This window comes from Oncorhynchus nerka, unplaced genomic scaffold (assembly GCF_034236695.1).
Source record: "Oncorhynchus nerka isolate Pitt River unplaced genomic scaffold, Oner_Uvic_2.0 unplaced_scaffold_4925, whole genome shotgun sequence".
Lineage (NCBI taxonomy): Eukaryota > Metazoa > Chordata > Actinopteri > Salmoniformes > Salmonidae > Oncorhynchus > Oncorhynchus nerka.
This window is the reverse complement of record NW_027036381.1, coordinates 1-12,104: the sequence shown is the minus strand read 5'-3', so window position 1 is coordinate 12,104 and position 12,104 is coordinate 1. Positions and strand designations below refer to the sequence as shown.

General features: G+C 45.2%; 1 protein-coding gene across 1 annotated transcript; it reads left to right on the top strand.

Annotated features, from left to right (window-relative positions):
- Window positions 1-2,451: 2,451 nt before the first annotated feature.
- LOC135566446 (ATP-binding cassette sub-family C member 12-like) lies at window positions 2,452-7,378 on the top strand (the record flags this gene model as incomplete). Its single annotated transcript, XM_065014157.1, has 5 exons — window positions 2,452-2,545; window positions 2,948-3,016; window positions 3,552-3,641; window positions 5,730-5,833; window positions 7,196-7,378. Coding segments are annotated over 5 exons (540 nt in total), but the record flags the coding sequence as incomplete, so codon positions are not given.
- Window positions 7,379-12,104: the final 4,726 nt, after the last annotated feature.

Here is a 12,104-nt window from a genome sequence, read left to right as displayed (position 1 = left end):
CTATGCCCAGTCTAGATATCATGTTTTAGTCTAGTTTATTAGGATCAGTCCACCTGGAGGAGACTATACCCAGTCTAGATATCATGTTTCATGTTTTAGTCTAGTTTATTAGGATCAGTCCTCCTGAAGGAGACTATGCCCAGTCTAGATATCATGTATCATGTTTTAGTCTAGTTTATTAGGATCAGTCCTCCTGAAGGAGACTATGCCCAGTCTAGATATCATGTTTTAGTCTAGTTTATTAGGATCAGTCCTCCTGGAGGAGACTATGTCCAGTCTAGATATCATGTTTTAGTCTAGTTTATTAGGATCGGTCCTCCTGAAGGAGACTATGCCCAGTCTAGATATCATGTTTTAGTCTAGTTTATTAGGATCGGTCCTCCTGAAGGAGACTATGTCCAGTCTAGATATCATGTTTCATGTTTTAGTCTAGTTTATTAGGATCAGTCCACCTGAAGGAGACTATGTCCAGTCTAGATATCATGTTTTAGTCTAGTTTATTAGGATCAGTCCTCCTGAAGGAGACTATGTCCAGTCTAGATATCATGTTTCATGTTTTAGTCTAGTTTATTAGGATCAGTCCACCTGAAGGAGACTATGTCCAGTCTAGATATCATGTTTCATGTTTTAGTCTAGTTTATTAGGATCGGTCCTCCTGAAGGAGACTATGTCCAGTCTAGATATCATGTTTTAGTCTAGTTTATTAGGATCAGTCCTCCTGAAGGAGACTATACCCAGTCTAGATATCATGTATCATGTTTTAGTCTAGTTTATTAGGATCAGTCCACCTGAAGGAGACTATGCCCAGTCTAGATATCATGTTTTAGTTTAGTTTATTAGGATCAGTCCACCTGAAGGAGACTATGTCCAGTCTAGATATCATGTTTTAGTTTAGTTTATTAGGATCAGTCCTCCTGAAGGGAGACTATGTCCAGTCTAGATATCATGTTTTAGTTTAGTTTATTAGGATCAGTCCACCTGAAGGAGACTATAACCAGTCTAGATATCATGTATCATGTTTTAGTCTAGTTTATTAGGATCAGTCCTCCTGAAGGAGACTATGCCCAGTCTAGATATCATGTTTTAGTCTAGTTTATTAGGATCAGTCCACCTGAAGGAGACTATGTCCAGTCTAGATATCATGTTTCATGTTTTAGTCTAGTTTATTAGGATCAGTCCACCTGAAGGAGACTATGCCCAGTCTAGATATCATGTATCATGTTTTAGTCTAGTTTATTAGGATCAGTCCATCCAGAGGAGACTATGCCCAGTCTAGATATCATGTTTTAGTCTAGTTTATTAGGATCGGTCCTCCTGAAGGAGACTATGCCCAGTCTAGATATCATGTTTTAGTCTAGTTTATTAGGATCAGTCCACCTGGAGGAGACTATACCCAGTCTAGATATCATGTTTCATGTTTTAGTCTAGTTTATTAGGATCAGTCCTCCTGAAGGAGACTATGCCCAGTCTAGATATCATGTATCATGTTTTAGTCTAGTTTATTAGGATCAGTCCTCCTGAAGGAGACTATGCCCAGTCTAGATATCATGTTTTAGTCTAGTTTATTAGGATCAGTCCTCCTGGAGGAGACTATGTCCAGTCTAGATATCATGTTTTAGTCTAGTTTATTAGGATCGGTCCTCCTGAAGGAGACTATGCCCAGTCTAGATATCATGTTTTAGTCTAGTTTATTAGGATCGGTCCTCCTGAAGGAGACTATGCCCAGTCTAGATATCATGTTTCATGTTTTAGTCTAGTTTAATAGGATCAGTCCTCCTGAAGGAGACTATGTCCAGTCTAGATATCATGTTTTAGTCTAGTTTATTAGGATCGGTACACCTGAAGTAGACTATGTCCAGTCTAGATATCATGTTTCATGTTTTAGTCTAGTTTAATAGGATCAGTCCTCCTGAAGGAGACTATGCCCAGTCTAGATATCATGTTTTAGTCTAGTTTATTAGGATCAGTCCACCTGAAGGAGACTATGCCCAGTCTAGATATCATGTATCATGTTTTAGTCTAGTTTATTAGGATCAGTCCTCCTGAAGGAGACTATGTCCAGTCTAGATATCATGTATCATGTTTTAGTCTAGTTTATTAGGATCAGTCCATCCGGAGGAGACTATGCCCAGTCTAGATATCATGTTTTAGTCTAGTTTATTAGGATCAGTCCTCCTGGAGGAGACTATGCCCAGTCTAGATATCATGTTTTAGTCTAGTTTATTAGGATCAGTCCATCCGGAGGAGACTATGTCCAGTCTAGATATCATGTATCATGTTTTAGTCTAGTTTATTAGGATCCCCATTAGCTGCTGCCACTTCTCTTCCTGGGTTTTCCACACAAAACATCAAATACACAGTCGTATACTGTATTGTCAAGACTCTCGAGAGACGTCAATAAATATATTTCTCCCACATTGTTAATGTATATCACTTAATCCTGTACTTTAGGAACAACCTGAGGAGCAGCCGACACAACCAGACCCCGTCGACACGAAGGAGAAGAACCTGGATGATCACAAGGGAAAAGGACTAGAAAACCCAGGTTTGATAAACTAGAGATCCATACATATCTCAACATAGACACGGTCTCTTCTCCACATCCTGTCTGTTTGATAAACTAGAGATCCCATACATATCTCAACATAGACACGGTCTGTTCTCCACATCCTGTCTGTTTGATAAACTAGAGATCCATACATATCTCAACATAGACACGGTCTGTTCTCCACATCCTGTTTGTATGATAAACTAGAGATCCCATACATATCTCAACATAGACACGGTCTGTTCTCCACATCCTGTAGGTAATGCTATTGGAAACAAAAGGTTTTAGTTCTCGTGTCTTGTTTCATACATTTACATTCGTATATGTAGCTCTGCGTTAAAAGGTCTGTTGTGTGTCATTACTGGGATTTAAGTCATGTCTTTTTTTTCTCTCTGACAGCTTTTGACATGTCTGATGAGAAACCAGACGAGTCGGAAGGAAGTCCATCGGTATCACATGACGTCAGCGGTAATTTTAGTCCTCGATTCCTTCACATTCCTCAAGCAGTATTATTAGGGCTGTAATTTTCGTCCTCCATTCCTTCACATTCTAATCCTCAAGCAGTATTATTATGGCTGTACACTGTGTGACATTTTAAATGAACAAATCAATTCATTCCATCAACATTATGTTTTTTGTTGTTTATTATGTTTGTTGTTGTTTATTATGGTTGTTGTTTATTATGTTGTTGTTGTTTATTATGGTTGTTGTTGTTTATTATGGTTGTTGTTGTTGCTGTTGATGATGTCTGTTGATATTTGTTGTTGTTGTTTATTATGGTTGTTGTTGTTTATTATGGTTGTTGTTGTTTATTATGGTTGTTGTTGTTTATTATGGTTGTTGTTGTTTATTATGGTTGTTGTTGTTTATTATGGTTATTGATGTTGCTGTTGATGATGCCTGTTGATATTTGTTGTTGTTGTTTATTATGGTTGTTGTTGTTTATTATGGTTGTTGTTGATGATGTTGTCTGTTGATAGTTGTTGTTGTTGTTGTCTGGTAGAGTCTAAGGACCAGCTGGTGACTCAGGAGGGTTCTCAGGAGGGTTCTGTTGCCTGGAGGACCTACCACCAGTACTGTAAAGCTGCAGGAGGTTAGGAACCCACCTTACACACACCACACTCTGAACCTTAACCCTGAGTTAACCCTGACCTACCACCAGTACTGTAAAGCTGCAGGAGGTTAGGTCTCTCCTCTCTCCTCTGGTCTCTCCTCTGGTCTCTCCTCTCTCCTCTGGTCTCTTCTCTCTCCTCTGGTCTCTCCTATGGTGTCTCCTCTGGTCTCTCCTCTCTCTGGTTTCTCCTCTGGTCTCTCCACTGGTCTCTTCTCTGGTCTCCCCTATCCTCTCTCCTCTGGTGTCTCCTCTGGTCTCTCCTCTAGTCTCTCCCCTCTCCTTTGGTCTCTCCTCTGGTCTCTCCCTCTCCTTTCGTCTCTCCCTCTGGTGTCTCCTCTTGTCTCTGGTGTCTCCTCTGGTGTCTCTTCTGGTCTCTCCTCTAGTCTCTCCTCTCTCCTCTGGTGTCTCCTCTGTTGTCTCCTCTGGTCTCTCCTCTGGTCTCTCCTCTCCCCTCTCCTTTGGTCTTTCCTCGGGTGTCTCCTCTGGTGTCTTCTCTTGTCTCTGGTCTCTCCTCTGGTGTCTCCTCTGGTCTCTCCTCTCTCCTCTGGTCTCTCCTCTAGTCTCTCCTCTTGTGTCTCCTCTGGTCTCTCCTCTGGTCTCTCCTCTCTCCTCTGGTCTCTCCTCTCTCCTCTGGACTCTCCTCTGGTCTCTCCTTTCTCCTCTGGTCTCTCCTCTCCCTCTCTCCTCTGGTCTCTCCTCTGGTCTCCCCTCTCCTCTCTCCTCTGGTCATTCCTCTCTCATCTGGTCTCTCCTCTTGATATTTTTTTCTTGTTTTTTTCTCCTTCATTTAACCAGGTAAGCTAGTTAATAACCTCTTGAAGCTAGGGGCACTATTTTTTGAAAAATAACGTTCCCAAAGTAAACGGCCTATTTCTCAGGACCAGATGCTAGAATATGCATATAATTGACAGATGAGGATAGAAAACACTCTAAAGTTTCCAAAATTGTCAAGATTTTGTCTGTGAGTTAAACAGAACTGATATTGCAGGCTAAAACCTGAGGAAAATCCAATCAGGAAGTGCCGCTGTTCTTGAAACCTCTCTGTTCTTAAGCATCCCTATTGCCCATTTAAAGGGATATCAACCAGATTCATTTTTCTATGGCTTCCCTAAGGTGTCAACAGCCTTTAGACATAGTTTCAGGCTTTTATTTTGAAGAATGAGCGTGAACGACCACATTGCGTAAGTGGATAGTTGGGGGCTCTCAGAGTGAGTTGTGCGCAAAAGAGAAAGGCGGCCATTGTTACTCCCGGTCCTAGTGAAAAACCAACTGTCCCGGTTGATATATTATTGATATATTATCGAATAGATATTTGAAAAACACCCTGAGGTTTGATTATAAACAACGTTTGACATGTTTGGATATAACATAATTTGGAATTTTTATCTGCGTTGTCGTGATCTCTCTTTCCGGGGGATTCCTGGCCATAACGCACCAAACTAACAGAGGTATTTGGATATAAAAAATATCTTTATGGATCAAAAGGAACATTTGTTGTCTAACTGGGAGTCTTGTGAGTGAAAACATCCGAAGATCATCAAAGGTAAACAATTAATTTGATTGTTTTTCTTATTTTCGTGACAAAGTTACCTGATACTAAGTGTACTTTTTGTCGAGCGATCGATAAACTTACACAAACGCCTGTATTGCTTTCGCTGTAAAGCATAATTTCAAAATCTGAGACGACAGGTGGATTAACAAAAGGCTAAGCTGTGTTTTGCAATATTGCACTTGTGATTTCATGAATATGAATATTTTCTAGTATTATTATCTGACTGTGGCGCTATGCTATTCAGTGTTGCTGATGACAATTATACTGGATCCGGGATGGGTGGTTCAGAGAGGTTAAGAACAAGTTCTCATTTACAATTGTCTCTGATCTCTCATCTTTTCTCTCCTCCCGTCTCTCCTCTCTCATCTGGTCTCTCCTCTGGTCTCTCATCTTTTCTCTCCTCTCGTCTCTCCTCTCTCCTCTCGTCTCTCCTCTCTCATCTGGTCTCTCCTCTCTCCTCTGGTCTCTCATCTTTTCTCTCCTCTGGTCTCACCTCTGCTGTCTCTGGTCTCCAGGGTACATACTGCTGTCTCTCATCATCATCATCTTCATCTGCTTGGTGGGGACCACTGCCTTCAGCAACTGGTGGCTCAGCTACTGGCTGGAGCAGGGATCAGGGGTAAGTCTACTGTAGTGACTTTTCCTTATGTTTTCAAATGATTGTCAATTGACCCTTCGCTGGGCCCCTACCCCCTTTGGTTACTATAGCTACCTCTGACAACATTTTCTCTGGAAGACCAATTCATCACTCAAACCACTGGCGAAATCCCCCTTACAATGATGATGAAGACCAATTCACCACTCAAACCACTGGCGAAATCCCCCTTACAATGATGATGATGATGAAGACCAATTCACCACTCAAACCACTGGCAAAATCCCCCTTACAATGATGATGATGATGATGAAGACCAATTCATCACTCAAACCACTGGGCGAAATCCCCCTTACAATGATGACGATGAAGACTAAATTCATCACTCAAACCACTGGATAAATCCCCCTTACAATGATGACGATGATGAAGACCAATTCATCACTCAAACCACTGGGCGAAATCCCCCTTACAATGATAACGATGAAGACTAAATTCATCACTCAAACCACTGGGTGAAATCCCCCTTACAATGATGACGATGAAGACTAAATTCATCACTCAAACCACTGGGCGAAATCCAGATGACGATGATTTTACCCAGATGAAGTGAAACCCTTGTTCATCAGAAGACACCTGGGTATGTTGTAATGGACTGGTATTACAATTTATTCACGGGAAACCTGGGAAAATTATGTCTTATTTTGCTGCTAGCCGCTGAACGGCTCTGAATGTCAGCAAGCAGTCAAAGTTATAATCGCTTTTGGAAGCTAACTGTTGCTCTCAAATTTGCATCATGATGATAGCAGATGAGAGTTATATTCATAACATGGATAACTTAGCTAACTAACATATATTTTGCGAAAACATGTTATATTGAGTGGCTAGCGAGTGTTATCAAAGTTTGGTGGTCAATGAGACTGAGAGCTAGCTAACCAGCGGAGCTAGAAAACAATGTAACGAAAGTATAATTTCGGATAAAAAAACCCCACTAACATCAACAGGCATTTCAGGAATCACAGTAGCAAGTAACGCTTGGTGCACTGTTAAATTATTTTGCCGTTTAAAATATTTATGTTTTGAAGAGAACTCAGTGTTTTCTGCCATTTCCCTTACTGGCTTTCATGCATTTGAAACGTGAGCTTGTCCGAGATGTTGGACTCGACGACAGTTGCTATCTATTGGAGCGCTGCGATTGGTTTTCCCCAAAAATGCTCAATTGTATCAACAGTTTGTCCTATTTTAGCAGATCAGATTACATCTGTGGCAGAAGTAAAACACGTAACAGAACATTCTGCATATGTTTTTATAGACTAGTTAAAACATTCTTAATACCTGACACAGTAACTAAGCCAAACCAACGGGCTCTTTAACGTGTGATTTCAGACAGCGAACGTGTCGAATTCCACCGCAGGGAACATCTCCCTGAACCCTGACCTGAGCTTCTACCAGATGATTTACGGCCTGGTGGTGGTGGCCATGCTGGTCTTCAGCTTCATGAAGGGCTACTCTTTCACCAAAGTCACGTTGCACACATCCTCCAAGCTACACGACACCATGTTCAGAAACGTAACTACCACACACAACACCACTGTTATCAATCACACAACACCACTGTTATCAATCAGGGGCGGCAGGGTAGACTAGTGGTTAGAGTGGAGGGGCGGCAGGTAGACTAGTGGTTAGAGTGGAGGGGCGGCAGGGTAGCCTAGTGGTTAGAGTGGAGGGGCGGCAGGGTAGCCTAGTGGTTAGAGTGGAGGGGCGGCAGGGTAGACTAGTGGTTAGAGTGGAGGGGCGGCAGGGTAGCCTAGTGGTTAGAGTGGAGGGGCGGCAGGGTAGCCTAGTGGTTAGAGTGGAGGGGCGGCAGGGTAGCCTAGTGGTTAGAGTGGAGGGGCGGCAGGGTAGCCTAGTGGTTAGAGTGTTGGACTAGTAACCAGCAGGTAGACTAGTGGTTAGAGTGTTGGTCTAGTAACCAGCAGGTAGCCTAGTGGTTAGAGTGTTGGGTCAGTAACCAGCAGGTAGCCTAGTGGTTAGAGTGTTGGGCCAGTAACCAGCAGGTAGCCTAGTGGTTAGAGTGTTGGGCTAGTAACCAGCAGGTAGCCTAGTGGTTAGAGTGTTGGGCCAGTAACCAGCAGGTAGACTAGTGGTTAGAGTGTTGGACTAGTAACCAGCAGGTAGACTAGTGGTTAGAGTGTTGGACTAGTAACCAGCAGGTAGCCTAGTGGTTAGAGTGTTGGACTAGTAACCAGCAGGTAGCCTAGTGGTTAGAGTGTTGGACTAGTAACCAGCAGGTAGCCTAGTGGTTAGAGTGTTGGACTAGTAACCAGCAGGTAGTCTAGTGGTTAGAGTGTTGGGCCAGTAACCAGCAGGTAGCCTAGTGGTTAGAGTGTTGGACTAGTAACCAGCAGGTAGTCTAGTGGTTAGAGTGTTGGGCCAGTAACCAGCAGGTAGACTAGTGGTTAGAGTGTTGGGCCAGTAACCAGCAGGTAGACTAGTGGTTAGAGTGTTGGACTAGTAACCAGCAGGTAGCCTAGTGGTTAGAGTGTTGGACTAGTAACCAGCAGGTAGCCTAGTGGTTAGAGTGTTGGACTAGTAAACAGCAGGTAGCCTAGTGGTTAGAGCTTTGGGTCAGTAACGTTGGACTAGTAACCGGAAGGTTGCAAGTTCAAACCCTGAGCTGACAAGGTACAAATCTGTCGTTTCTGCCCCTGAACAGGCAGTTAACCCACTGTTCCTAGGCCGTCATTGAAAATAAGAATTTGTTCTTAACTGACTTGCCTAGTTAAATAAAGGTCAAATAAAAAATACCACACAACACCACTGTTATCAATCACAACACAACACCACTCTTGTCAATTGTATTGAAAAGGACGAGGAGAGGGACAGTGAGGGATGATCACCAAACGTTATTGATGAAGAATTCCATAGCATTGAATCTTGGAAGAGGAGAGGGAGATGGGACATCCCTGTCTTGTTCCACAACAAATAGCTGGGTTGGTGTTGTACCTTTACTTTGGGATATAAAAACCTTATACACTCCTGGACTGTCTGGGGTTTGAGGCAACCCCATGAGTCATGCTACTTTACATATTAGCAGTGGATAGGTCTCTGAAGATATACACTACTATTCAAAAGTTTGGGGTCACTTAGAAATTTTCTTTGTTTTTGAAAGAAAAGCCATTGGCCATTTTGAGCCTGTATCGAACCCACAAAATGCTGATGCTCCAGATACTCAACTAGTCTAAAGAAGGCCAGTTTTATTAACAGTTTTCAGCTGTGCTAACGTAATTGCGAAAGGGGTTTCTAATGATCAATTACACTTTTAAAATGATAAACTTGGATTAGATAACACAATGTACCATTGGAACACAGGAATGGTGGTTGCTGATAATGAGCCTCTGTGCGCCTATGTAGATATTTGATTAAAAATCGTCCGTTTCCAGCTACAATAGTCATTTACAACATTAACAATGTCTATACTGTATTTCTGATCAATTTGATGTTATTTTAATGGACAAAAAAAAGTGACCCCAAACTTTTGAACGGTAGTGTATGTCAAGAAGCTCTTCCAGTAGTGTTGTGTTTCATCAAACCTCTCATCACCCTATCCCCTTGGGTCCAGTCCTCTCATCACCCTAACCCTATCCCCTTGGGTCCTGTCCTCTCATCACCCTAACCCTATCCCCTTGGGTCCTGTGCTCTCATCACCCTAACCCTATCCCCTGGGTCCTGTCCTCTCATCACCCTAACCCTATCCCCTGGGTCCAGTCCTCTCATCACCCTAACCCTATCCCCTGGGTCCTGTCCTCTCATCACCGTAACCCCTGGGTCCTGTCCTCTCATCACCCTAACCCTATCCCATGGGTCCTGTCTGTGTCGTAGATCCAGTCCTCTCATCACCCTAACCCTTTCCCTGGGTCCTGTCTGTGTCATAGATCCAGTCCTTTCATCACCCTAACCCTATCCCCCTGGGTCCTGTCTGTGTCATAGATCCAGTCCTCTCATCACCCTAACCCTATCCCCTGGGTCCTGTCTGTGTCGTATATCCAGTCCTCTCATCACCCTAACCCTAACCCCTGGGTCCTGTCTGTGTCATAGATCCAGTCCTCTCATCACCCTAACCCTATCCCCTGGGTCCTGTCTGTGTCATAGATCCAGTCCTCTCATCACCCCTAACCCCCTGGGTCCTGTCTGTGTCGTAGATCCAGTCCTCTCATCACCCTAACCCTATCCCCTGGGTCCTGTCTGTGTCGTAGATCCAGTCCTCTCAACACCCTAACCCTATCCCCTGGGTCCAGTCCTCTCATCACCCTAACCCTATCCCCTGGGTCCTGTCCTCTCATCACCGTAACCCCTGGGTCCTGTCCTCTCATCACCCTAACCCTATCCCATGGGTCCTGTCTGTGTCGTAGATCCAGTCCTCTCATCACCCTAACCCTATCCCCTGGGTCCTGTCTGTGTCATAGATCCAGTCCTTTCATCACCCTAACCCTATCCCCCTGGGTCCTGTCTGTGTCATAGATCCAGTCCTCTCATCACCCTAACCCTATCCCCTGGGTCCTGTCTGTGTCGTATATCCAGTCCTCTCATCACCCTAACCCTAACCCCTGGGTCCTGTCTGTGTCATAGATCCAGTCCTCTCATCACCCTAACCCTATCCCCCTGGGTCCTGTCTGTGTCATAGATCCAGTCCTCTCATCACCCTAACCCCCTGGGTCCTGTCTGTGTCGTAGATCCAGTCCTCTCATCACCCTAACCCTATCCCCTGGGTCCTGTCTGTGTCGTAGATCCAGTCCTCTCAACACCCTAACCCTATCCCCTGGGTCCTGTCTGTGTCGTAGATCCAGTCCTCTCATCACCCTAACCCTATCCCATGGGTCCTGTCTGTGTCGTAGATCCAGTCCTCTCATCACCCTAACCCTATCCCCTGGGTCCTGTCCTCTCATCACCCTAACCCTATCCCCTGGGTCCTGTCTGTGTCGTAGATCCAGTCCTCTCATCACCCTAACCCTATCCCCTGGGTCCTGTCTGTGTCGTAGATCCAGTCCTCTCATCACCCTAACACTATCCCCTGGGTCCTGTCTGTGTCGTAGATCCAGTCCTCTCATCACCCTAACCCTATGCCCTGGGTCCTGTCTGTGTCGTAGATCCAGTCCTCTCATCACCATAACCCTAACCCCTGGGTCCTGTCTGTGTCGTAGATCCAGTCCTCATCACCCTAGCCCTATCCCCTGGGTCCTGTCTGTGTCGTAGATCCAGTCCTCTCATCACCCTAACCCCTGGGTCCTGTCTGTGTCGTAGATCCAGTCCTCTCATCACCCTAACCCCTGGGTCCTGTCTGTGTCGTAGATCCAGTCCTCTCATCACCCTAACCCTATCCCCTGGGTCCTGTCTGTGTCGTAGATCCAGTCCTCTCATCAACCTAACCCTATCCCTTGGGTCCTGTCTGTTTCGTAGATCCAGTCCTCTCATCACCCTAACCCTATCCCCTGGGTCCTGTCTGTGTCGTAGATCCAGTCCTCTCATCACCCTAACCCCCTGGGTCCTGTCTGTGTCATAGATCCAGTCCTCTCATCACCCTAACCCTATCCCCTGGGTCCTGTCTGTGTCGTAGATCCAGTCCTCTCATCACCCTAACTCCCTTGGGTCCTGTCTGTGTCATAGATCCAGTCCTCTCATCACCCTAACCCTATCCCCTGGGTCCTGTCTGTGTCGTAGATCCAGTCCTCTCATCACCCTAACCCTATCCCCGTGGGTCCTGTCTGTGTCGTAGAGCCAGTCCTCTCATCACCCTAACCCTATCCCCTGGGTCCTGTCTGTGTCGTAGATCCAGTCCTCTCATCACCCTAACCCTAACCCCTGGGTCCTGTCTGTGTCGTAGATCCAGTCCTCTCATCACCCTAACCCTAACCCCTGGGTCCTGTCTGTGTCGTAGATCCAGTCCTCTCATCACCCTAACCCTATCCCCTGGGTCCCGTCTGTGTCGTAGATCCAGTCCTCTCATCACCCTAACCCTATCCCTGGGTCCCATCTGTGTCGTAGATCCAGTCCTCTCATCACCCCTATCCCTTGGGTCCTGTCTGTGTCGTAGATCCAGTCCTCTCATCACCCTAACCCTATCCCCTGGGTCCTGTCTGTGTCGTAGATCCAGTCCTCTCATCACCCTATCCCTTGTGGTCCTGTCTGTGTCGTAGATCCAGTCCTCTCATCACCCTAACCCTATCCCCTGGGTCCTGTCTGTGTCGTAGATCCAGTCCTCTCATCACCCTAACCCTATCCCCTGGGTCCTGTCTGT